This window comes from Fonsecaea monophora, assembly GCF_001642475.1.
Source record: "Fonsecaea monophora strain CBS 269.37 chromosome Unknown Scaff141, whole genome shotgun sequence".
NCBI lineage: Eukaryota > Fungi > Ascomycota > Eurotiomycetes > Chaetothyriales > Herpotrichiellaceae > Fonsecaea > Fonsecaea monophora.
The window spans coordinates 14,391-40,501 of NW_019174072.1; the positions used below are offsets into that span (position 1 = coordinate 14,391).

Genomic DNA, 26,111 nt, shown 5'->3' on the forward strand with positions numbered 1-26,111 from the left:
AAAGAGTTGGAGCTGCTATAGTTTCGAAGCATTGAATAGGGATATCTTTTGGATCCGGCTGAGTTTAGGGGCGCAAAGAGCAGGGTTGTCTCTTGCGGCAAGTTATGACCACGATACTCTGTGTGTGTACTACATCCATTTCAGCCTGGCGTCATACGGAAAGAGGATTCGGTTTTTTGCGAGGCGAACGGTGGACAGTCAAGGTCCACCACTGTCTGTCTAGAACGGGAAGATGTTTGTTTTTTTTTTGGCTGGGCCTTTTGAAATGCTGTATCTATCCGGTTTTTCCTTCTTCTCTCGCTCTTGATATGGGTACAGCGAGACGATATCAGGGTCGTCAAACACATAAGGACAGACAAAGACCAGGGCATTCAAGGGCAAGAGGGAAGAGTGAGGGTGATCTGTGAGACCACTTGGATTAGGATGATTGACCGACTTGCCAAAATGGAAAGCTACAATACCCTCGTACCTATTTTGGTCAAGTTGACCTTCCGTGATGGCCATCTCACGCCTCGGGTTACGCTGGTAGGGGGCTAGAAAGAACGCATTTTACCCCATGTTCTAGAAGCGACGATCTAGGCAACTAATATTCCACTCTCTCAGCCTCCCAAGTACCTACCATTAGTACCTTGTCCGGAGGAGGTACGGAGTAGACTGTACTTATTCCAAGTACTCGGTACTATAAATATTTGCACAGTTGAGGCACCCGTCATCATCACGAGACCAATCAGAGCTCTTATGTATTTACCCACTTGTACAGATGAGGAGATGCAGATGCAGGTCTTATGAGAGCTAGTCCCTTTATAGGACTAGCGTTTTAGTGTAAATTAGCATGTTTGATCTCAGGTCTGTATGTACACGTCTGCAAGGACCATGTACCTCAATCAACAAAGATCCAAAACACACTTCACTTATCTGCCCGTCGTCAATATGCCTATAATAAAGGTTTCTCTGCTCTCCTTGCGGCCCAGCCTCATGGGATGCCATCACATACTCATACTGCGTGCAAACTGCCTGAGTCGAAATGCCTCGTCCTTCGAGGATGGTTCGACTTGTTTCCATGAAATCGCCATTGAAGGAAGTGCAGGCGGAAGACCCTCCTTGGCCACGAGTGCATTCTCCAGAGCTCGCTTCATCTCTCAATCCCAAAAGGTCTCGTCACCGTCACACTCCGTACGTTGATGCTTGGTTCAAATCCTTGGACGAACACCGGAAACACCATTCCGAGTCGGATAGTCACGAGGCTCGGATTTCCCAGTTGTTCCAACCCACGGAAGAACCGGCCAAAATTGGTCTGGCAATGCGCGCAGAGTCTGCCTCATAAGATCCGCCTTCGGGACCTTCCCGTATCATCTCGTCTCACCTCGTTGGAAACTCTGGGTACCGGCAACTCGACCTTGCAAGTCATGGCATCCACTTGCGCGGCATGAACGAGACAGTCCCAAAGAATGTTTGAAGCATTGTGAGTAAAGTGCTTCAGGAGGGTCAGCCTCAAGAGCTGGAAATTGAAGCTAAATCAGAAATGTGGCGAATCCATCGCAGCTTACCGATGTCAACGGCGCCGAGTCCGTGGTGAAAAATCACTTTAGAACACGCATTGCCGAAGATCCGTTGACCTCAAGTAGATTCAAGGGTCAAATTGCCGTGAATGAAGCATGCACCATGCACGAAGAGCATGTTCCTCTCTTAATCGATCCGAGGATCGGCCTTCGACTAAGTCAGCCGTAGCCGGACATCCTTTACGGTTACACCTGGGATGCCTTTACAACCAACCAGCAAACACAATTGATGAGGATGACCCATACCGACTATACCGCCAAAAATCTAAGACTCATCTATCCTTTTTTCGTGGTCGAATTCACAGGCGACACATCCGGAGACACAACGAGCAGCTTGGGCTACAACAAAATAATCTCTCGGGGTGGCAGCAGCCTGTGTCAACATGGCAGAAAAGCTGAACAGATACGTCGATGGGCTCAACAGGTCAACCGTTCCGCCCGTGGACACCACCGCCTTCAGCATGGCCAAGGCCGGGAGTGAAGCCCGCCTCTTCGTCTCGTGGAAGAAAGGAAGTGGGAAACACTACACCCAACAAATCGATGGACTCGTGGCTTACCGCCCTGAACATTACCTCCTGCCTCGCACATTTGTCCGCAACGTCGTTGAATGGGGCCAAACCACTGGTCTGGCACAGGTCGGGGCTGTTCTTGAGGCCGTTCTAAAAGGACCAGTGAAGGGATCTCACAATACCATGGAGGGTCCTACTGAACCAGGCACCAGGCGCAGCCTCAGACGTCGGAAGTGATTTGTGCAGCCAGTGAAAGCATGCTCAAAGGTTTCAAGTCATTGTCAACACTCTTCAGCTTGACGAGAAGCAGGAGTGCAGTAGGAAGGATAGGATAGGATAGGAGCCGAAAAGCTACATTCCCATCTATACCCAATGCAGGTGCAGGCGCAGGCGCAGGCACTATGAAGTTGGGCCTAACGAGACGTGTATGACAAGCAATGTAATCGGGTCAAAGGCCAATTCTGCGGCTTCGTTTGCTGCCCTCCGATTTGAAGGGTTCTTTCTCTTCCCGGTCTGTAGAGTAATGCTGGGACAAGGCTATAAGGTCGTCTGCCTCTACGTCCAAGCAGGTGGTAGAGGTTCAGGGTCAGGAGGAGGAGCCTGCGGACGGCATCGAGTCTAACTGTACTCGGAGGCTAACGGCTACTGGGGGGGGGGTCGGGGCTTGGCCGCCCAACCTCGTTTTAGGCTTGGGCCCACGGCGGACCACTGGCACCGCAGGCACCGCTGGCACCAGCTGGGGGCTTGTCGGCTGGCGGCTGGCGGCTTTCCGTGCTCGCCAATGCCATGCGCACTTGTATCACTTCTCTCCTTCTGGTACACGTCTCGATTTGTCTGGCATGAAGGGTTCTACAAGTTCGGTTGGAGTTGAAATCCCACACCACGAACAACCTTGGGGCAAGGCCATGTCGTCTCATCTGGGTATATTTGGGCAGCTATGAGTGATTTGTCTCCCTCATTCACACCATTCTCCGCCTCTCCCTCTGGAAGATGAGGTTGGTAACCTTGGACTCTCCCAACCATGAATCAGCAACAACCGCAACCTCTCTACTCTGGGCCTCGACAGCCTGCGCCCATTTCGAATGGCGACCACAACTTCTCTCAGCCGAGACCTCATACGAGGCAGCAACCCGACCAGCAAGACACCAATCAGTCTCGCGCCGCGCGATTCGAAGATGAGAAGCGGCGCATTATCGACGCCTGCTTCAGCAAGCGTGATCCCGAGGGCATGCAACTCGAGTCATATATCACCCACGTCCGAGTGCTTGAAGATGCCTCCTACCCTTCCTCTCCTCCTCCTCCGGAATCCCCCAACTCCAACAAGAAACACCGAGTCATCCTTGTCGCCGTCCGACGCTCCGGCAAGGTCAGGGTTCACAAGGCTCGCGAGAACCCAAACGGCTCCTTCTCCATCGGCAAGACATGGAATCTCGACGAGTTGACCGCAATCATCTCCTACACCTCTCTCGTTCCCGCGAATCCCCAGCAGCAGATGGAGAAACAGTGGGCGTCCAATACCGGCTTCACCGTGTCTCTAGGCAAGCCCTATTTTTGGTCCGCCCCCACACCAAAAGAGAAGGATTTCTTCATTGCCAGTCTGATCAAGATATACCGAAAGTACACGGGAGGAAAGCTTCCAGAGCTTATAGGATTTGCTCCTCAGGAACTACAACAAATCACTGGTGTCCAGTCGGCCCAGAATACTCCCCCTTCGAGGACCAATTTCTCCCCGATCATCCCATCCCCAACTCCTCCACCCCCCCTGGCTGCGAGCCAACCTGCTCCCGTACCACCACTCAGCGCCGCCCGGCCACAGTCTCCATATGTCGCACAGCCGCCTCCGAGTCGAGATGGTGGTCGGATGGAGGTGCAAGAACAAAATAGAACATTTGGCCGACCAGACTACCGTCCACCGACAAGAGATGCGGTGCCGCTACCTTCTCAGGCAGAAGAACGACCTCTGGGCTTACCACCTAGACCGAACCGCGGTACACCGGCACAGGACTTCTCTCGCACACAACCTTATGGCCCTCCGCTGAGGCGTGATGACGCCCGTACGCCGTCGCTGTCGGACGGCCTCCAACCAGCTCCATTACGACCTTCCATTAGTCCCAAAGCCTCTCAATCGTCACTGCAGCGACCCGATCCTACCCTCGAGCCGCCACCTCTAAGGCCCAACGGATTGAGCGTCGCAAAGGCTGGTCCGCAAGATTTTTCGCCGAAAAGGATGGGTCCCATGCCGGGTCAGGACTTAAACAGGGATATTCCTCGTGGCGAACCATTGAACAACTCAAGGCCGAGCACGGCAGCGAGCGATCGCAGGGTCCCTGCGCCCGAACCTCCTCCCAATCTTCCAGCACTTGACTTTGAGCTCTTCCCTGAGCGTAAGAAGCCAGCGGCAGCTGCGCCCGACCTCAAACCCGAACAACCAGCTCCCACGAGTCAGAGTAACAGCGCATTTGTCACACCGGCGGGGACGCCGTCCACGATGAAAGAGGAGCAGTCACAGAAGAAAACGGACTATTTTGTGGGCGAGAAGGCCGTGACAGAGAACAAGCAGTCACAAGCAAACGACGTCGTGCCACCAAAGACTGTGTACACAGAAGTAACTACGTCAGAGCCCGAACCCGTCGAAACTCCAAACGAGCCCGTTGTTCCAGAGCCACTCGAGCCTCCAGCCCCTCCAAAAGCTGAAGAAGAGCATCGCCCCGGCCTTGGTCCTATGATCAAGAAGAGGTCTGGTAAGGACATCGCGAACCAATTCCGAAAAGCTGCCCTTGCCGCAGGTGCATTTCAACCACGCCAAGGCGGTGCAGGTGCGCGATTAAAGGCAATGCAGGACAAACTCTCCAACGAGCCCGATGGCATAACCAGTGTTGTCCCGGCGCCTTTGAAGAGAGGCATGAGCTCGGATGGCCCAAGAAGCGGAACACCTGATCCGGTCAACACTGAAAATGAAAAGGATCAGCCGACACCGAAGGTTGTGTCTAGTGAGCCTCTTCCTCGAGTTCAGGTTGAGCGTTCTGCTACCTCAGACAGCGTCGCCAGACCGCAAACGCCAGCAGAAAAGCCTCTCCCGGCCGAGCCTGAGGTTCCAAAGGAAGAACCGAGTGCGGAGTCGCCGGATAAGGGCCGGTCCTCTTCGCCACAAAGGAAACGTCGGCAAAGACTGGAGGCGGAAGTTGAGAAGCACTGCACAGCTTTAGGCATTGATCCACGGGTCACTGAGGGCCGCGGAGCAGATCTGAACGAAATCTTGACAGAATTTTCTTGGGATGGGCGACTTGCCAAAGACCATGCCTTGGAGAACTTCGAGACCGACATTCGAAGGGAAATTGGCCGTGCTCAAGCGAGTGGCTGGCTCGGCCATGTCGAACACCAGGAGACCAAAGTTCAGGAGCTCGGAAAAGCGTTCGAAAAAGCGATTGCCGAATGTGAAGAGCTTGACGGGTTATTGACCTTGTATGCCCATGAGCTCGATACTCTCCATGAAGATATCGAGTATATCGAGGCACAAGGACAGGGGTTGCAAGTGCAAACTGCCAATCAGAAGTTGCTGCAGGCTGAGTTGCAAAATCTCCTGAGAACATTGACAATATCACCCTCAGATCTTCGCGCTCTACGGCAAGCGCCGATCGACAATTTCGAAGGCGTCCACGCAGTCGAGCGTGCACTGAGTTTGCTCTACAGAGCCATGCTGACAATCGATCCAGACCTGCGTCAAAACAAACTCCGTCAAGCAACCACAGCAAGCAACCGCACTGGACTTCCAACGAATGCCGAAGCGGACCTCACCAAGATGCGAGCGGTGCGTGAGAAGAAGGAGGAATACAAGGATGAGAGCATGATGTTTGTCAACCGCTTCAACCAGCACATGAAGGCCATGTTCCAACTGGCTGAGCAGCGAACAAGCGAGGAAAATGCCAGCATTAGCATTTCTTCCGGGACATCCTCCTTCACGCTCAACCTACGGGCTCTCAACGCTTCGAGACAAGAGCTTTGGGTCTACAATGCTATGATGCTCTTTGTGCGGGAAGTCAACCAGTATGAATGGCAGACTTTAATTGGCAGCTACGAAATCAATGTCAAGAGCATCTACCAAGACCAGTTCCGAGACTTCAGCATGGGTCTGAGAAAGACTGTCAGGCACCCCATGGGAGAGGAGCAGGAAATCCTTTTCACCCATCAAGAGAAAGAGAAGGCAGAGGAGTCCAATCTTTCCACGGCAGCTCGCAAGCTCACGGTTAAACGTGGCAGAGCAGTCAAGGCAAGTGTTATGAGACATTCGGTTGGCGAAAGACGAGACGGCAAACCCGATGCTTGGGCGGTATTCGACACTGTCCTAGAGCAACAAGCCACAGCCATTTCGGAAGAGCAGAATTTCATTGTACATTTCTTCCATCTGAACTCACAGTCGAACGAGGATTTTATGGAACTAGTGCAATCTCGACCTCCTGAACAGCGCAAGCTGCCCAACTTGCAGGCCAAACAAGCTTACGATCCAGATCGTAATTTGGCCAAGATCGTACAGCGCACCACAGAAGGGATCTACTCGTTCTGGCCCACGGACCTTCAGGGTTTGATGGAATGGGTCTTCAAGATGGATCAATTGCAGGGCATTGGCGTCCTGGTCTCACTCGAACAGTGCTTGTCAAAGTATGAGGAAACGAACCAAGAATTCATCACGCGGACAGTGAGAACCCTTCATGAACGCCTGATGGGTCTCTTCAATAGATTTGTGGAAGAACAAGTCAAGGCGATTGAGGAAACCAAGGTGAAGGTCAAGAAGAGGAAAGGTCTGATTTCTTTCATGAGGATCTTCCCCGATTTTATTGCCGTGGTTGAGGACATGATTCCTCAGGAATTTGCACACCACGAGTCCCTTGAAGTGCGCTTCATCGTCAACGACGCGTACACCAAACTTCTGAAAGCCATGTGGGAGTCTCTCAACTTCATCGCCAAAGACAATCCGGCCGCAAACTCTTCTGGTGGGACAACGACTGGCCCTTCGAATGTACCACTGAGCGGGGACCCCGAAGACAAAGAGGCATTGAACTATCATATCCTCTTGATCGAGAACATGAACTTCTTTGTTGAGGAAGTGAAGACACACAACAATGCGGTGCTCGAAGAATGGGTGGAACGGGCGTCGCGCGATCAACTATCCCATCTCGCACAGTACACAGATGCTGTGATCCGACGGCCACTGGGCAAATGGCTTGATTTCTTGGAGAGTACCGAAGCGCTCATGAAGGGAAACGATTCGTCCTTTACGTCGATTGCGAACAAGCCATCCCACTCACGCAGCGCAGCCAAGAAGATTCTCGGCAGCTATGACGCGAAAGAGGTCCGAAAGGGCGTGGAGACATTGAAGAAGAGGATCGAAAAGCACTTCACTGATGCGGACGATCCGTCGTCGACAACCCTCGAGAGGGCTGGAAAGAAGGATCTGATCGCGCGGGTGTTTGAAGAATGTGCAGTACGATACTCTCACGCCCACGACCGGATGAAGACAATCGTGGACAGAGTCTACGAGGGCAGTCTAGATATTGACTGGAGAAAAGAGGACGTGCAGGCCATGTTTAAGAGGTAGGGAGGGATGAGGTATGGCAATGTGTCCGACAAGGAGGAGATGAGGCGGCAAACCCTCTCTTGGATGAGGGCGATTGCTACGAGCACCACGTCGCCCCAGTATGAAGAAGTACAGACGTTGAGAAACTCCAGCCGAGTGTTTACACGGGAGTTTTTCTTCCCCCTTCCTCCAAACGACGTCCAAGGGGAATAAGGAGCGTCTTTTTCACTTTTGGAGTGCTCTCGCGAAAAGGAACACGGGATTTCGAAGCGCATTTGGTTGGCGGAGGTTGAAACGAATGAAAAGGAATGAAGGGGAAACGAACGGGGGATTTCGCATTCAGCTCCGATGCCGTCGAGGGGAAATGTACGTGACTATGGACTGCAAAGCCGCTCATGCGAGTTCCATCTTCTTGGGATATCTGTTATTATGATACAAGGGTATATGATTGAGGATATCGGTGTCCTGTGTACAAAGAAGAAGACCAAACCAAAAACAAAAGGAAAAAAAGCCTTCCCGACCAAAGTTCTCTTTGTTGTCTCCATCTGTCCCTGTCCAGCTGAGAGCCCTTTGATGTTTTTTTTGCTTCAAAGATGTGCCTGGCACCTGATGAGCGCCGGGCTTTGAGCAGCAGCCAAGAAGAAAGACAAAATGGAATCAGGAATCAAGCATATGAAGAATTTCAAATGATGATGGGATAAATATGTCGGAAACGGGGTATCGGGGGCGGAGGGCGGAACTATTCTCAATCGACTTTTTCCAACCTTCTTCTTTGTTTCTTCTCCAGAAGCTGTATACGACAAACATGCTCAAGTAGTGCTGACATATTCGGTTTTTGGATGTCGGTTGATGACGACGATCCAATTCAGGCCTCTAACATACATCACACACAAACCTGGGGATCTGGTCTCTTGGTCTTTGTGCTCATCAGCTCCCCAGTAGTGGTTGGTGCGAGAGACTGGTGCGGAACCGTTGGTGAGTGCGTCGCTCCACAGGATGCGCATGTGCATCGTTTCAAGCTTCCTTCCTGCTGAGTGATGCACGCGTGGCTCATCCTCTATAGGTAAGCTCCACGAGCAATGACGCCGAGACATGGGATTTGGAACGTGCATACCGAATACCTCATACTCGTGCCTGGTCAAGGATTTCTTGCACAAGCAGCATAAGAGATCGCCGCCGGGAGTCTCCTCTGATCAGACAAAGAGGATCGGAAACCCACGCTTTGGTCTAACCCTTTCCGGGGAGGAGGAACTTGCCGGTCTTGTTTTGATCGGAGGAAACAGGTTGGATTTTGGAGGGAGTTGGTACTTCGTAGTTGTTCTGGCATGGGTTAGTGAACGAGAGACATGTTGAATTAGACAAAGCCGAAGTCAAGGACATCGCATCGCCAAACTCCAGCGAACCAAGAACATTTTGACAGGTACCGAAAACCCGCTAATCCAGGCAATTGCTGGGCCGCGAAGGCTGTCTTAGTCTTCCTCTCTCTCAGACCATGCTGTCTGTCAATGCTGACAAGCTTGTATTCGCTTACAAGCCGGCAAGTCGACGAGGAGGAAGGATGAGGAGCTACTCGTACAGGAGGAGGGGTCATTTCGTGATCTCGGTAGATGACGGTCGATCTCTCTGAGTGTTATCAATCGCATAAGATCCCAAAGAGGTGATTACCTTGGTCGAGTTAGGCCCATGCCATGCCATGCCAGCAGCAACAAGCGAGACACATGTGCGCATGGGTTTATGCCCCCAGATGAGCAAGTTGAAGGGTTATGCAGTCTCATCATCATGGAACCGTAGTTGTATGAGGTACACGGAGGAGGTATGAGGTGAGGGAAACGGGCCATAGAGTTCAAACGCCATGCAGGGACTGGGTTTTGGTGGAGAGCATCGTCCATGTCAGTGTCGGTACCCGTATACCCTTGCACACCTCATTTGCCAGAGTCTAACTTAGTAGGAACGCAAAGTGTGAGAAGGGGGAGAACTAGAAGGAATTGGAATACCAGGTTGATTCGAGGAGGTGGAGGAGGTAGAACAAAGGGGATCCATCAGGGAATTGGGGCCGGGGATGGAGACACCCAGAGACAGAGAAAGCTCCGCTTGGCTGCTGGCTGCGAACCTGCAGCGCACCCCTGCAGCTTGTCTAAGCAAGCGTGGCAAGGGCCCGAGGAACCCGACGCCGTTTCGGATTGGCAGACCCCAAGTTCATTAATACATGTGTAATTAGTTAGGCACTTGGGTCACCTAAGGTAGGTGGGTAGGCAGTTGAGGCAGTTGAAAAAAGCTGGTGCCACCAGGTGCTGTCGAGCCAGTCAGTTAAGGCAGCCTGGGCAGTTAAGGTGGCCCCTCTCTCTCCTCTTCCCCCAAAATCCCAATCCCTCAGTTCCACCTCCAGCAAACGCCTCAAACTTTTTGGCAGACCACTGTCCCTAACGACGACTACAGTGGCTTCAAACACCCTTCTAAAGAGTCATGATGTGTTTGAATTCTTGAATTGCCTTTTTCCTTGTCTCTGCGACTCCAGCTGGCTCTGGCAGTGTCCCTCGAGACATAAAGAAACAAGCGTTCGTCCCTACACCCTTGTGACCCTTTCTCAGACGATCCGTGCCTGACCATTTTTGTCTGTGCCCTCCTCGTACTCCCGCCGTCTATGCTATCGATTCCACATTGTCGTTACTATTGCTGCTGCTGCTGCTGCTGCCACTACTGCTGCCATTTCTCCCCGCGAGACCGCGCTCGATGCACGGCTCCTCCTGTCCTCAACTGCCAATCCTATCGCTGTCACTCCCTTCAATCGCCGCTTCGACCTCGTCCTCTTCCGTGCAGTCCAGATTCAGAAGAACAATCGCTGTCCCTTCACCTCGCGGCTCCTCAACTTCCGCCTCCAGCATCCGCCGCTCCAATGCTCCCTACAAGGACAATCGAATGCAGTCTTGACCTTCTGGCTCTGTACCTTCGGACCGACCCCCTGGTTCTAGAGGATCGATTCCGTTGGCATTGGAATTTATCATTATATACAAACATACCTCATTCATTCTCAAATACCGCCTGGTGCGGGCAGCTCGAGTTCCAGAACTCCAAGAACCCCCTCTTGACAACGGCCTCTTCAGTCTTGCGTTACAAGCATATCTCCGACATCTGCCCACGCCAACACCAATTGACCGAGACCTGGAACATTGCCGCCCAATCCAGACCAGAGACCACCCAGATTTGCGTCACAGGGACAGAGGTCCGAGTTATTGGTGTCGACGAAGAACGTGTCTCGGAGAAGAATTAGGTGGTTGCCAAGGGAATACCAGCATTGCTGCTCCCCTTGTTTTGCTGGCATTCCTGTTGGGTGTAGGGGGACTTCGGGGAGCTACACGTCTGCCACCTTTCAGTCGTTTCCCTTCTTTGGTGCTTTCTTTCCAGTATCTGGTCGATTGTCTTCTACTGCCTTAGGTGAGATACCATAACGCCCCGTACACTTGGTGGTGGTCTCGTGAGGACAAGGGACTGTGCATTGAGGCCCTCGACCATTCCAGCCGCCGGACCAGGAAGGGCAAAGGCATGAGCGTCTGCGTTCCACGGCGCCTTGACCCTCTTCGTCCCAGCACTGATCCTTTGAAGGCCAAGGTGTTCTTCAATGCCTCGACTCCCATCTTCCGTTCCTGCTTCGTCTGCGTATTCCTCTGCTAACAGGTAAAATCATGCAGTCATTACACCTCGGGCTCAATTTCCAGCGCCTCACAAATCCTCGGGGTCTGGGTGTCTATCAGCGGGTTCTGGCACCATCGCCACCTCTTCCAGTCAAGGGAGGGATGGACGTTTCGACGCTCCTCAATTCGAGGAAGCGTTCTGAGGGCGGCGACGAGCTGGCCCGGTTTCGGCAATCACTTCACCTGGACGGTGCAGCGTACAGCATGGACCAAGGCTCGGATATGGCTCACCACCAGCCATCCCTCCCACAGTCTCATGTGACGCCGTACAGTCTTATGGCGCCGCCTCAGAATAGCCCTCAGATGTACGCAGCGAGCGGTTACATGCCAAGGCACGACAGCCAGAGCACCATCTCGGACGAAAACTTGCCCCCTACCCAAATCAAGAGCGAGCCAGCTCCCAAACTGTTTCCTTGCGGGACCTGCTCGAAACGGTTTGCACGACGCAGTGATCTTGCCAGACACGGTGAGAGACCTCCACATCTGTATGGGCATGGCTAACGCGCTAACCTTCCCAACAGAACGGATTCATAGCGGTGACAGACCTCACGCTTGCAAACACCCAGGCTGCAACAAGTCATTCATACAGCGATCTGCTTTGACTGTGCACGTGAGGGTTCACACAGGAGAGAAACCGCACTTGTGTGGTCATTGTAGCAAGGTGAGTTTTGAATACCAACCAAGTCACCCTCAGAGACTAATTCGGCACGTAAGCCCTTCTCAGACTCCAGCTCCCTCGCACGGCACCGGCGTATGCACGCGGGAGCCCGTCCATACCAGTGTGCATTTGCCAATTGCCAGAAGACCTTCACAAGACGTACCACCCTGACGAAGCACCAATCCCAACATACGGGCACACTAGAGCAAGCTGCCGCGGAGGTGAATGCGAAGTTAGCACTGTCGCATCCTCGGAGCCAGTCCATTTACGAGTCGACTTCAGGGGGCTCCTCGAGGAATTCCACAGCATCGCCCGCAAATAGAATCTTGTCGATTTCACCGCATTCAGAGCTTCCGCCTATGACCAGTGGCATGCAACGTCAAGGTTCAGACTATGGATTCTTGCCCCAAACTCATTCCCTACCCCCTCATATGCGGACCGACTTTGGGCCAAACTTGCCCCGCTCGACACCACCTTTAACGAGCCACTCCCTCCAGCAATATACGAGTGCGCCGCAACAGCGACCTGTCACATCTCATCCGCCAGCGTATGGACCACCTCAACCTCTGGAGCCTCCCGCCAACGGCACCAGCAGTGGCAGTACGTCTCCTCACTTGGGAGCCCTGGCATGGGGGTCGCCTGGTAGCGGATCATTGCCAACACCAGCCTCATTGGAGACTTACGGTTACCCAGAACCAGCCTATGGTGGGCATTCGCTCTACTATCCTGGAAGTGCGATTCGAAGACCTCAGAGCACGGAGCCCGAAGATTATGGTCTTCGACCTCGTCAGCCTCATATGGCTACCCACATATCGCTTCCGACTGATTGGACTTCAATGCCACTGGCTGTCCAGGACAATCGACAGGAACGATACGTCATGTAGCATGGGCTTCAGACCTTTTGCCGACCTCTGGTGAAGGAGGTCCTGACTCGAAGTGACCGTGGTGTGAAGGGTGTTCCTAATGGTGGCAAGCCCTCTACCAAAGAAGTCGATCAGCGACGATCCTGGGGTAGAATGTCGAGCTATCTACTCGGGTGTATAGCTGCGAGGACGGCCAGGCCCAAGAAAAGAAAGTCGGGAAATCCGTCACTATCCGCGCTGCTCAACGAACAGCCACGTCTGTCATGGTTGAGCACGGTGATCAACAAATTATACCTTTGAAATTTGTATAAAAACAAGGAATACCCTTTGGAGGGAACGAACTAAGTCGGTCAGGTATGGGGTGGGCTGGGGTAATGTTCCAAGGTTATCGATCAGCAAGGAGTCTGGTGATTTTGATACCACGGCAGGGTTCGGCATACACCATTCAATTATGAGGCACAGGCAGAGGCGCATTCATGAACCATGGCGCAACAAAGGAGCAACATTGGCTGGTGGCATTGACTTGCGGCAGGTCTGTGGGTGGCATCTTATCAAAGGGGACAAGGCGGGTTTCACACGGAGCATCAGCATCAGCATCGTCACCGTCGTCCTCGATGGCGGACATTAATACCTTTGCATTATTTAGTATCTTTTCTTTTGTTCTTGCATTACATTAATCGAAGGCAATCTAGAGAATGTCCCTTCTTTGACGTATGCATTTAGTGTTAGGTTTCTGAGGACAAATACGCCAAATTGGTTTGTTGTTTGTTGTAAGAGGTTGCATTGCAGCTTGCTGTCCCTAGTTTCTCCTTCTCCCTGGAGGGTTGTTGATTCCTAGAACCTGAGGATGTTCCCAAGAGACCTGGACGCCTGGACGCCTGGACACTTGGACACTTGGAGACCAAGAAACCTATAGACCTGCATGTCGATAGACAACAACGACGACAAACAAAAGGTCGGATACAACCACAACCACAACCGCAATCGCAGACACACGGAATGCAAACACGGCTGGCTACAGACAAGCCGGAGACAAGACAAAGCAAGACAACCAAAGAACTGTATTGCATTGTATTGCATTACATTGCATCGCATTGCGTTTTACTGCATTGTATAGTTGTTCTGGAGATGGAGATGGAGATGGAGACGGTGGTGGTGACGATGGACACAGTAATAATATACAATATAGCCAGCCCCCTTTTCTCCTCGTGCAAACAATCTCGTTCCTTTGCTTCAAGAAGACTCTCTCTTCAATCAATATTCTAAAAGACCCGATCGTTCTTCTCTCGTTGGCCCACGGATATCGTCGCTCCCATTTTTCTTCGTCCACCAACCCAACTACCCCTCCATTTCGTATACCAGTCGTCACGAGAAAGACCGCCTCTCTCCTCCCCATCTCTCTCTGCTCTAGCGGAGCTCTATTCTGTTCGGTAACCCTCATTGCACTTCACAAGCAACGGCGGCCGGGGATCTGAGAGGCGCGGAGGAATGACGACGCTGATGGAGTCCCCAAGCCTGGCGATCCAGTATCGAAACCGCCGGAGACGAAGTCGATTCGCTGGACTCTTTGCCGAATTGGCGTTTCGGGCACAAGAGAGGAGGAGCGCAAGCCGCGGCGATGGTGCAGAAGCGGGTGTCCTTCCGGAGGAACTCTCTGTATCTGCGGCGACAAGCGACAGTCACATCATCCCCGTCATGTCTCGGGCACCGTCTCAGTCTCAGTCTCAGTCTCAGTCTCGTGGCCATTCGACGCCGACAGAGGCACGTGCATACTCCGGCGACGAGGAAGACAACAGCCCAATCCCAGAGGAGTATCGTGGCATCGGCGAGTCTCAAGATGGTGGTATAACGAGGCAGTCTTCGTCAGCCTTCTCCTCACCACCAAGTCAGAACAACTGGGAGAACGAAAGTTCGATATCTTCTTTTCGCGCCTCTACTCCAGCTTCCCCGATGTCCAGCAGAGCCGCAGGTGCGAGTATCATCGAACACCCCTTGGCCCAAAAAGGTACTTGTCCTTTTGAAAGTAGGCATCAACAAGTACCCCTGTTGCCGAATTCTTGGCTGCACGACGACATCAGTGCCAGCAAAGCCACAGCCTCTGAGATAGAGATGGAGATTCCCACCCTCCAATGCGCAACATGGGGGCGAACAGGGCACCGGGCCGACAGGTGGCAGTCACAAACTCTGAGGACAACGTTGGAACACGCATATCTGCACGACCAGCCCAGCAATGATATCATTCAGAATGGTGTGAGCGCGGCCTCGACTGCTGCTGCCAGAGCGCAAGGTCAAATTCCAACATCCAGCGTCGTTCCAGTGCCATCGCCACAGACATCCCTCACATGCGCCATCACTCGACTCACACCCACGAACAGCGCATTGATCCCGACGCCTCACCACTGGAACCGCAGAGCTGGTGTCAGAAGACGTGGATATGGCTCGCATCTCCAACCCGTTGTCGGACATGTTACTATCGTGTAGACTTTCTTCGGCGACAAGCCGCATGTCCTCCAACCGAGCCACCCGACAATGGAACGCTTTCTGGTGATCAACCGAGGTAATTCAAGAATATTGAACACCCTGTCCTCGCTGTGTCGCACGCATCATGACACCTTGTGAGAGATGCAACTGCTCCCAACTGATAGTGGCAGCACTGCATTTCAACAACCGCGGTGTCGAGAGGATAAATGAAGCCACAGGCTGTGATGGATCATGATTCCTGTGTGTTACGGGTGTCCAACTGCTTAGCAGATCCGGCGTCTGGCATCGGCTGTTACCCTTTTCGCCCTGTACCCTGCACCTCTCTTACTGTTCTCATTATGCCGGAGGCAGATATCTTGCTCTCTATGGTGTCCCTTGTTCGCGTTGTGTCTGAGCTTGATAGCCAGTTTGGTACGGTGGTGCAGTGGACGAAACTAGCGACAACGATTCTCCTTGCAGCGCGCGAATCAGGAGGACCAGCATAGCCAGCGGCGAAGGAAGTCGGTTTGGATTCTGTCGCTCACCATGTAACACTGTCGCCGAACACCGCGAGTGCAACCCAATATCGATGTGGAGGCAAAAAAAGACAAGAGAACTGTGACTGCATGATTAGTCAAAGACAGCGTTAGGAGACGAAAATAGGAGCAAAGAAGATTGCCTCAAGAGAAAGGGGAATGGTGAAAGGGGTTACTATGTATCCGTTCGTGGGCGCATAACCCCGAACAGTTCGTGCAAGAATTTCTGTTCTGTCAGTCCTCAGTTCGATGACGAACGATGCCCAATTCCCTCCCCGTCCCAAATGAAATCAAACAAGCCATCATATCTTGCAGTCTAAACGCATGCCGTATGTAAAGAGGAGTCTTGAAAGGTGATTGGGTCGATTCCATAGCTGGCACTTCGAGTCATAGAGTTGCGAAAGAGTGCCGCAGTCTCGTTCGGCTCCGTAGACATACCAGCTGGTGGTCCAGATCCCAGATTTCTCTCGTTGAAACATAGAACCAGGTGGTGATGCCAGTGCTCGTGCGCAGGAACGTTGATCCCGGGAAACCAAATTTTCGTCAGGGTTCGGCGTAGAACTGCTTCATCAGGCTATTGACGACCTCGTAAGCTCGTTTAGCCTCAGCAAGACTTTCGCCAATGAGTCTCAGGCACTTGTCTTCATCTGGTTCATCCACTTCGCCGGTCTCGTTTTTCTTGTGACCATAGTGTTGAATTTTCTCACATTCATCCTTGACCTTTGTGAAGCCCAATGTCGCAGACGAGCCTTTGAGAAAGTGACCCAGGCTGGAAAGCTCGGCGAGGTCTTTTTCTTTCCTGTTGGAAAACATGGGTCAGTTACACCCTGAACGCATGCAGCGAGACGTTGACCATCGGCAGCCGGCATGCAGAGACTCACATGGCAGTGTCCATTTTGCCAAAAGTCTGCTCTGCTTGCTCTAAAAATCCAAAGACTATTGACTTTGAAAAGTCTCGATCATCTTCCTCGTCCATGTCGAGAATCTGTTCAAATGTGCTCTTCTCGACATTATCGCCGAAGTCGAATTCGATCTGTTGCGAGCCAACACGTCAGCCATGGCAGGTTCACGATGCTTTTCAGCCCCCTGCCCCCGGAATAGGTCGTCGCTATTTCCCTGTCGTACTTACTTCCTCAGACATGGCGTTACGTGGATGCGAAACGAGGAGTCTGTGGGTAGGATGCAGACTGGTTCGAGGTGGTGGGCGAGCCCTTGGCTAATAGGAGCGTCACAATCTCACTCGCCGCTTTGTAGGGTATCCTTGCAAAAATCCGTCGCAGGCGTGTCTGGGGATGGCAACCAGGGTGACGATGGTGTCGTTGATGTTGATGATGCGGAGTCAGAGGTGAAGATAAGGATAACAGATAGGACGCTGGTGGGAATAGTCTGTCTGCAGACATGGTGTCAGCGGTTTACCAAGATGGCAGGATGGTCAGATCGAGACTCAAAACCCTCGTGCTGGTTGGCGTCACAAGACCCCTAAAGTATGTGCAGCGGGTTCAACCGACCTCAGAATCCCACAGAGGGCAAAAGGTAAACAGGAGAGTAAAATGCAAGAGGCAACCAGGATGTGCGGGAGCCGAAGACTTTTGGTAATCAGATCTCAGCAACGGATCAACTCCTTCGGGAATCCAACGTCAAGATTGTAGATGGAAGTAACACTGCAGTTGTACAAAAATGCTACGAGGTGTTGTCGACAGACGATTGCCTGCAGTGAATTGGGAAGCCGAATTGACGAATTTTGAAACCGCTCGACCAGTGGGAAGTGACGTACGTCGGACGTCTTTGTCGATGAATTGCTGATCCTGAAGCTCAATCAACTCGCTCTGCCGAAATGAGAGGTGCTCAAGTCTGCGGCGAGGGCGGGAGAGCGGGAGAGCCACCAAATCTCATTCGAAAAAATGTCCCTTGGATTACCCTCACCAGAAGCCGGCAAGTTTGCTTGAGGCTGAACAGCACTGGGCCTGCAAAATGATATCAGGAACAGATCTGACGGGGCTCTTGTTTTCTCTCAGCTTTTTTTTCCCAAGGGGCGGGGCTACCGATGTGGTGAAGGGGGTCAATGTCCCTTCGAGAAAAAAAAAAATCCAATCCTACGCACCCATGCACCAAACTGCGATTGAAAATGCACCACCCCTGGACCAACTGGGAGGGGCAAAAAGACTGCTGCTAACGTACCTCAGGCCCTGCTCTCTTGCGCGAAACTCGGGTCAACCGGCTACTTCCTGCGATGCTGGCCTGCGATATGCGTTTTGTCTCGCGAGCAACCGAGCCCAAGATCTCCGTCCGGCAGCGCAGATCAACCACCAAAAGCGTCAAGTCGTCCCAAAGACAAGCGGGGGCCAAGCGCAATCCCACTTCACACTCGGACGCGGCCAAAAAGACACGAATGGAACAAGAAGGAAGAAAGTAGGACCCTGAAACTCGACCGTGTCCGAAGGGTGTGAAGCGACCTTGTCGTATACCTGGACGCTCGTTCTGGAAGAGATGGTTTCGACAAGGGAGCTTGAGGTAAAGGGAATAAAATCTGGGGACGAGTTTGTCTGCTTGGCGACTTTGGAGCCTACTCTATGATGGACCAGTTCGAGGCTGAAGGGATTTTCAACACCTCAATGGGCTAAGGACAGCGCAAGGAACAAAACTGGAGCCCGTGGGTATCAAGAGAGAGGTAGAGAGATACGGCACGCAAGAGAACCACGGCCTACCTAGGATACCCGCCATCCCACCACCAGTCAGTCCCCGTCTCGAGACCCATTATTCATTCTACTCTCGTTCCGATTTCCAACGAGACCCTTTGCTCACTCCTCACCTCCCTCGATCCCTCCATCGGTACCTCCCTTAGATACCACTCCCACGGCTTCTACCTACGTATCAACTCTCTCTTACCCTCAAACAGACATCGGCGATACCACCACATCCCGTCCTTTCCAGCCACCAGCCAGCTACTCGTATCTTGGGCTCGGTAAGCTGACGGGTGGCTCGTCGCGTGGGGAATACCCTGCTTGACGGAGAACAAGTGACTCAAGAGATGAGGTGACTATTTGTGGTTCCCCAATCGCACCCAGCACCACCACTTTTTAGCGGACTTCGGAAGGTGGAATGCTTTCACTCACTCTCCAGTCTTCTGCCACTCCAGCTGGGAAACAAGACAAGTCCTCTCTTATCCTGCAGGAGCATATTTAGACTCCCCAGAACGCTTGAGCCAACGAGCAGCCGCACAGTTGGGTCCATTCCCGAAACAGTCGGTTTACCGGCCAGGAAGACGGCAGATCGACACTGATACGCCATGAATTGGGAAAGCTGACGGCATGCCCTGTGCAACTACAATTTCATCCCTCTGGTGAGTGTTCAGTCCGCCTGTCTACGGTGCATGCAATCCAAAAATCAACGGAGGAGGCCACCTGCTCCAGCTAGTTGCCATTACTGTGGAGGTCCCTCGAGGCCTGTTTGCCCCTCGTTTTCCGAATCACCCTGTCCCCTCGAATTTTGCTGCTACGCTGCCTCCTTGGACGTAAAATATTTTGCCTCAACTCGAACCTGCGCGATGACGTCGATAAGCGTTCAGGGTCCCATCGGTGTCGCACATACGGAGTGCAGACGAGCACAAGTCACCAGTCTCGGGGCAGCAACACAGGAGGGCCTCAACGACTTTATAGAGCAGAAGTATTTGTCCAAGGGGTCAACTAAGCGCTGAAATAGGCTTGATTGGTCCCCTTTTCGTGCAGCCCACGCGGCCGCTGAAGCTGCAAGAGAAAGACGAAAAAGCAAAGCAGAGGCGCGCCGATAGGTAGGCGAAGAGGCCACAAAGCCAATGATGTCAACCCGCAGGTGGGCGCCCATTCGGCTGCCATCACGCCAGAGCCTAGCACTGGCGCCACTGGAACACACTCTTGGTCTTCCCACTCGGTTGGGGGAGTAAGGGCCCAAACGACATGTTCGGGAGCAAGCAGCGGCTCTCCCCACCTTACCTCGACTTCCCAACGCAGTTTGACCGGCATTTGTCTGGGCTTTGTTTGGTGGTTGCTGGTGAGAGAATACTATACGAACAAAAGGTCAACTGATTCAACCCCTCTCCAATGACACGAGCATTCGAAATGTTCATCGTAGTGAAACGGCCCTCCGCTGCGGCGGGAACCGCCTGCACCCGCGACCCTGCCAGCCTCTGCCAGCCTGGGGAGATCTCGGATCGCGAGCAATTATTGAGCAACAAGAAGCGAACACAAGAGACGTGGAGGCGTTCAGCGGTGAGGCTAGCGGCACCGAGCAGCAAACAGTAAACGAAAAGACTTTGTCTGAGCCGTTGGAAATCTCTCCCGGAAGACCCAGTAAATGGTTTCCCCCCTCCCAGAACGGGTGTCTGGTGGATGTCTGAACGGGTGGTGGTATAAGGGGGGTCGGTCGGCCTCTTGGAGCAAAGGGGGATCCGGGATATAGTTTCTTTTTAGTTTGCATGCTACCCACATGTTGCCCACATGGCCAGCGGTGATAGCGTGCATAGAGAGAGAGAGAGAGAGAGAGGGAGATCGAGGCGGGCCAAATGCGGCCAAACTCCCTTTTTTTCAACACATCCTATCTGGGCACCTCCTCGTCAAACCCATTTAGGGGAACAATCGACAAGGTACGAGGTACCGAGCACAGTATATTATTTCCATCTCGCTTACTTTACGAGAAGAAAACATTAAACATCCAAGGAATAGAAGCAACGCATCGATATCGATCGGGTACGAGGTACTCACCTCCGTGTGCTTGTGTATTCATTCTCCCACCCCAGCGCCCAGATTCATAGATGGTCGCGCTGAAAGAGATCCCAAGGTCTCCCAAGATGCTTTATTATTCTTACTGTGAAGTTGAACCCTCTCCACCCACTCTCAACCGTGCACTTGTGCTAATGCTGATACCGGTGGCCGTGCCGGTGCCGGTGCCGCTGTTCTGGGACCTTGGACATCGTCAACCCTTGAGCCCCAAGCCGTGCTCGTGGTCCTGGTGCTGGGTCCCCTTTTCCATTTATTATTGGCTGTTTCGGGGATCCGATCAATTAATTAATTAGTGAACCTTCGCCCTTCCCTTTTTCTCTCTTCGCTTTTGTCTGTGTGTCTGTCCGCTTTCTTTAGATATCGACATAATGTGTTATGTACACTCCAGTACCCAAGGAGAATATAGAAGGGATGGGGGTGATGAGAAGAGTTTCGTCCCGGTTCGTCACAAATGTACTTGGTAGATACCCACCTACATACCTACATGGCATACATGCAGAACGTAGATACATAATGCATATGCATTCTTCTACGGGGTACCCATGTGTACATATACATGTACATACCCTTCTACGTACCTGAAAACTATCCTACGCAGGCGTCCAAAGGGATGGATATGGTGCATGCTGCATTCGGTCGATTTCCTGCTTCCCTCCCCTCTCCTGTTTGCACCTAATCAAACAGCATCTCAATCAAAACCACTTCCCCGAGGTACACGGTTAGAGACACGGAAAGATAAAATCGCATAATGAATCTTCCACGTTCAACATTCTTTCTGTGCTTTGCTCAAATCTATGGAGAGTTTTGGCCGCCCCCATTCTATCTATCTCCGGATGCCGCCCTCGGTTTTGATACATGGTGCCTGGTGTGAAGTCGGAACGTGCAGATCGATACGCTAACAAAAAACCACAAAATCTCCACCCCAACTGGCTTAAACACTCACCAGCAAGATCGTCAGCAATGGCTTCCTGTGCTAGATAGCCGAGTATTGCTGGCTGGTAGTCTTGGAGAGTATTCGCTCTTGACCCAAAACCCCTTGCATGCTCGTATTAAAACACAGAGAGGTGTCATTGGAACCAAGTTTAACCAGTCACCTTGAAGATCGACTCTGCCAATCTCTTGACGTTGTCGGTGGTAATGCCCGCCACGGAGATACGTCCATCCTTGGTCGCGTACACAGAGTGCTCTTTGGCCAACTTATCCATCTGCTCGGCCGTCAGGCCGGTGTAGGCAAACATGCCAATCTAGAAGCATAACTGTCAGTGTCCGAGCTCTCATTTATATCAGTGGGTTAGAGCTATCTTCTCTTGGCTCCGCGGACGGCTGAGACGTACCTGATTCGTGATGTGATCCCAGTTATGCTTGCTTCCCAGCGACTCGAGGTTTTTCTTCAACAGAGCCCTCATCTCAATAATCCGGTCTGCCATGCCTTTGACCTCACCTAGCCACTGCTTGTTCAGCCCCGCATCGTTCAGAATCTCACTGGCAATCCTGGCTCCATGGACCGGCGGGTTGGAATACAGCGGACGCACGAGGATCTTGATCTGGCTCTCGACCCGCTTCTTCTCCTCGGCGCTGTCGCACACGATGCTGAAGGCGCCCACACGTTCACCGTATAGACCCATGTTCTTGGCGAAAGACTGTGACAGACAGAGACCGAAGCCTTGCTCAATGAACAGGCGCACGGCGTATGCGTCCTTGTTGGTGTCACCGCTCGCAAACCCCTGGTAGGCCATGTCAAAGAATGGGTAGTGTGACTTCTCCTTCATGACTTTGGCGATCTGCTGCCATTGTTCCTCGGTCGGGTCGATGCCGGTGGGGTTGTGTGCGCAGGCATGCAAGAGAACGAGTGAGCCGGTGGGGAAAGACTTGAGGTCCGCGAGCATGCCGTCAAAGTCCAAGCCGATTGTGTCCTTGTTGTAGTACTTGTACTGCTTAACTTCGAGTCCCGAGTCGGAAAAGACGGCTTTGTGGTTCGCCCACGAAGGGCTGGGGATGTAGATTGTCTTTGCGCCCGGGTAGAAGCGTTCGAGGAAAGCACCGCCTATTCTCAGCGCTCCAGTGCCGGAGATGGACTGAGTTATGGCGATGCGGTCTTCCTGGATTGGTTTGGAGTTGGGTCCGTAGGCAAGCAGCGCTGCGGCCTTGGTGAACGAGGGCACACCGGTGATTCCTGCGTATTCTTTGTCGAGGGAGGAGGAGACGACTTTCTGTTCGGCAGTGCGCACGCTCGGGAGGACGTAGGGTTTGCCTTTATCATCGCCTGCAAGAGAAACACAAACATCAGTACGGCTCGTGAGGATGGGTGGCATTTTCTATTGGAGGAGGAAAAGGCCAATGATTCATCCCAGGGTATGCGTTCCGGCTCTGGTGCTCACTCACGATATGCGCCAACACCCAGGTTGATCTTCTCAGGGAAGCTATCCTTCTTGAACGCCTCGGTGATGCCCAAGATGGCATCAGGAGGTCCTTCCTTGACGTTTGCCCATGTCGATGCGTTCGCGATGCGGATTGCCTGCGTGGCGGTCGCAGCCTGCTGGCGCAGAGCTGAGCGAGCGACTGCAGGTCGAAGGGTGGAGAGCATTGTTGAGAGGGCCAACAGAAGTGAAGCTAGAGATGGATATCTGATATGGTACACGCAAGGACAGGTTGTAGAAAAGTCTATTTCAGAGCAAAAGCCAGCTCAAGTCGAAGCTCGTTCGGTTTAAGGTGGTCGTGTGGATGGTACAGTGACTTCAGGGGACTTGAGTCAACAAAAGGACAGCAGAGACACTTTATCCGTCTCGATCTAGATCTGCCAAGAATTAATAGAGATGAGAGATGAAGGCGTTGAGGACCTTTGATGATGAATGATGGATGAGGTGGTGGAATTAACTCTTGTCTGCTCTGGTTCACTTCTTCGAGTTCGACTGTCTCTGAAATTGCTTCTCCAAAAAAATTTCGTAACGCTTTTGCTTTTCCGTTTCGGTACCTGGAACTGATGCTTGGGGGAAGGGCGTGTTCCAGGAGGCCAGGGAGGTACAGGCGAGCCACTACGTACGTGTTAGGCGGGGATCGGGTTGAGCGCAGCCAATAAACAGAGTTGGTTCTAGGGGCTTGCAGCCACCGGAACAGCTACAGGTATAAGCTCCGGCCACCCGCTGCCAGTGCCAGGTGCCACTGGATGCTGCCTCCAAACTTCCCCAAGGCCGGAATTCCTTTCTACCCTGTCACGTGCCCGTCACCTCCTCATAGCAACCAAAGCCCGTCTCGTTACAAGAAACCGTAGCCTTGTCAAGAATCCGCACAAGCCACAACACACAAAACTGATATTAGGCCAGCCTTACGCCAGCAACCTTGTTCTTCTTGCCCATAGTTCCCTGCGCATTGCTCATTCCAGTGGCCTTGCTACTGTCTAGAACGCTGGCTGCTTCGCGCTTCTTCTCCTCGGCAATTTTCTTGAGGTGTTTCTCCGTCTTCAACTTCCCGCTACCCTTGCCGTGGAATTGATGGCTCAGGTGTTTGAAAGCTTCTTTCTGGTTCATGATACGGCCGTCGTCGTCCACATACTTGATCTGCACGTCAGGCTTGTATTCCCGGTTAAAGGTGGCGGCAGCCTGAATGGAAGATTGGTGCTCTCGATGGGTGTTTTGCCAGCGGGCATGCTCTTCTCGTTCTTTGACAGACATACCCGTCAGTTTACCCGATTGACGGTCCCTCTCGCGCTGCATTCGTGCCTTTTGTTCATTTTCATGCTCGCGCAAGCGCGCTTCGATGATGAATTTTTGCCGATCTTTGTACAAAGAATTCTTGTTGGGTGCATCACTCTCCTTGAGAAGGCCACGTTGTCGGAGAAGACTGAGGGCGGCTCCCATACCTTGATCGAGTGTCTTTTCCTCCTCAAGACCCGTGTGCGGCACTTCTGGCGTCACAGTTGAGCGCTCGCGCTTGATGCGGTCCAGGAGCTCTTCTTCGTTGTCGATTCCATTATAAGCCTCGCCCATTTGGTGGTCTTCGTCTTCATCTTTCAACTGCCGAGTAGGGCTCTCTGATTCGGCCTTCTCAATGGACTTCTTCACACCTCGTTCAAGCTGCTCATCCCTTGGCCGGGAAGATAAATTGTCCAGGAAGACGGTGGTGTCGTCGAGCACGAGGCCACCATTCGTGTCTCCAGTTTCAGGCTCTTCGTTCTGTTCTTGTTTCAGCAGCTTGACGATGTCTTCAGCCTTTCTTTTCTGCTTCTTCAGTACTGCAGTCCTGGTTCTCGCAAGGGCACTCGCAAGATCTTCGTCGTCATCAAAGTGGTCTCCAGCAGTTCGCGCCCTTGGGGCGGAGGCGGTGCCAGCAGAGTCAACCTGCATAGAATCACCATTGCTATTGTTTTGTGGAACGACGACGTCATCATCTTCATCCACAAGCTTCTGGCGTTTTGACTTCTTCTTTTCCTTCTTGGGCTTCTTGATCTTGATCTCCAAATAGTCCGAAACAGGCTCTGCCTTGAGAACGTCCAAGCTGACGGTATTCTTGAGTTTCTCGCCGATCTGCTGGCGTTTGGCCTCGCGTTCTTCGATAGTGGCACCCTGACCATCCAAGGTGAATGCTTTCCGCTTCTTATCGTCGTACTGAGCTAGTAGTCCTTTTTCAGAGTCGTCGTTAACATCGTAGACCTTTCGCTTCTTGAGATTCAATTTTTCCTGGACCTTTTCTCTGGCAATAAGGTCCGCATTCTCCAGCACATCTTCCTGCTCACTGTCATCGCCTTTACCGATCTCCGTGTCCTTCAGCGTCAAGATCTGCTCTCCTAAGCCTTCGTCGAAGTCGCCAATTTCGTGCGCGACCTGCACGCCAGCAAGATCTTTGGAGGTATACTCGACAGCGGCGTCTCTCTCGCGCTCTGCCAGCTCACGTGCTAATCGCTCGGCACGTTCGCGCTCGATCTTGGACTGCCGTTTCTTCTGGCCCTTCAACCAAGCCTTCGTGTCAAGTTCTGCCTCATCATCGAGATCCCCCAGACCCTTGCCCTCGAGCTTCTTGTTCCTGGCCTCGGCATCCCTCTGTCTTTGGATCTCCCGTTTCCTTTGTTCACGGAGCGCACGCCTCTTTTCTTCCTCGCGCAACTGGTTCCAGTTTTCGTACCCGGCGGCTTCCCGGGTCTCTAGGGTAGACGCGGGGTCGTCATCTTGGTCGCTGTCGGAGTCTTGGTCTCTTCTTTTGGATTCTTTGAATGTTGGTCCTTCAGATGATTGTGGAGGTTGTCCACTTACGCTCAACAGAGGCAGACCCAGGGTCTTTCTGAGCTTGTTCATCTGCTCAATATCCGCAGCGGCCGCCATTTTGGGAGACGCTGCTTGAACTGCCAACAGAAATACTAACGAGGACAGCAGGTAGGCAGCGGGTGGTAGGATGATAACAGCGCAGACAACAGGCAAAACCCTCATCGGGCTGCGGAGGTTATCGACTAGGCACTACTCACTAAACCATATTTGTACTAGCGTTATTTAAATCTTGGCAAGAATTTCTCGAGGCCCTATT

At 52.5% G+C, this 26,111-nt stretch overlaps 7 protein-coding genes across 7 annotated transcripts; 4 read left to right on the plus strand and 3 right to left on the minus strand.

The window, feature by feature from the left end:
* Nucleotides 1-1,942: 1,942 nt before the first annotated feature.
* AYO21_11042 (hypothetical protein) lies at nucleotides 1,943-2,305 on the plus strand (the record flags this gene model as incomplete). Its single annotated transcript, XM_022660944.1, has 1 exon — nucleotides 1,943-2,305. One exon carries the CDS (start codon nucleotides 1,943-1,945, stop codon nucleotides 2,303-2,305), a length of 363 nt encoding a protein of 120 aa, XP_022506738.1.
* Nucleotides 2,306-3,089: 784 nt separating this feature from the next.
* On the plus strand, nucleotides 3,090-7,661 carry AYO21_11043 (hypothetical protein; the record flags this gene model as incomplete). Its single annotated transcript, XM_022660945.1, has 1 exon — nucleotides 3,090-7,661. The coding sequence occupies one exon, from the start codon at nucleotides 3,090-3,092 to the stop codon at nucleotides 7,659-7,661; it is 4,572 nt and encodes a 1,523-aa protein (XP_022506739.1).
* A 3,659-nt stretch (nucleotides 7,662-11,320) lies between these two features.
* Nucleotides 11,321-12,871, plus strand: AYO21_11044 (hypothetical protein; the record flags this gene model as incomplete). The annotated part of the gene is made up of 3 exons (XM_022660946.1): nucleotides 11,321-11,795; nucleotides 11,851-11,939; nucleotides 12,014-12,871. 3 exons carry the CDS (start codon nucleotides 11,321-11,323, stop codon nucleotides 12,869-12,871), a joined length of 1,422 nt encoding a protein of 473 aa, XP_022506740.1.
* A 1,467-nt stretch (nucleotides 12,872-14,338) lies between these two features.
* On the plus strand, nucleotides 14,339-15,331 carry AYO21_11045 (hypothetical protein; the record flags this gene model as incomplete). Its single annotated transcript, XM_022660947.1, has 1 exon — nucleotides 14,339-15,331. One exon carries the CDS (start codon nucleotides 14,339-14,341, stop codon nucleotides 15,329-15,331), a length of 993 nt encoding a protein of 330 aa, XP_022506741.1.
* A 1,058-nt stretch (nucleotides 15,332-16,389) lies between these two features.
* On the minus strand, nucleotides 16,390-16,987 carry AYO21_11046 (hypothetical protein; the record flags this gene model as incomplete). Its single annotated transcript, XM_022660948.1, has 3 exons — nucleotides 16,390-16,645; nucleotides 16,728-16,879; nucleotides 16,976-16,987. The coding sequence occupies 3 exons, from the start codon at nucleotides 16,985-16,987 to the stop codon at nucleotides 16,390-16,392; spliced, it is 420 nt and encodes a 139-aa protein (XP_022506742.1).
* A 4,695-nt stretch (nucleotides 16,988-21,682) lies between these two features.
* On the minus strand, nucleotides 21,683-23,184 carry AYO21_11047 (hypothetical protein; the record flags this gene model as incomplete). The annotated part of the gene is made up of 3 exons (XM_022660949.1): nucleotides 21,683-21,844; nucleotides 21,935-22,863; nucleotides 22,983-23,184. The coding sequence occupies 3 exons, from the start codon at nucleotides 23,182-23,184 to the stop codon at nucleotides 21,683-21,685; spliced, it is 1,293 nt and encodes a 430-aa protein (XP_022506743.1).
* Nucleotides 23,185-23,911: 727 nt separating this feature from the next.
* AYO21_11048 (hypothetical protein) lies at nucleotides 23,912-25,912 on the minus strand (the record flags this gene model as incomplete). The annotated part of the gene is made up of 1 exon (XM_022660950.1): nucleotides 23,912-25,912. One exon carries the CDS (start codon nucleotides 25,910-25,912, stop codon nucleotides 23,912-23,914), a length of 2,001 nt encoding a protein of 666 aa, XP_022506744.1.
* Nucleotides 25,913-26,111: the final 199 nt, after the last annotated feature.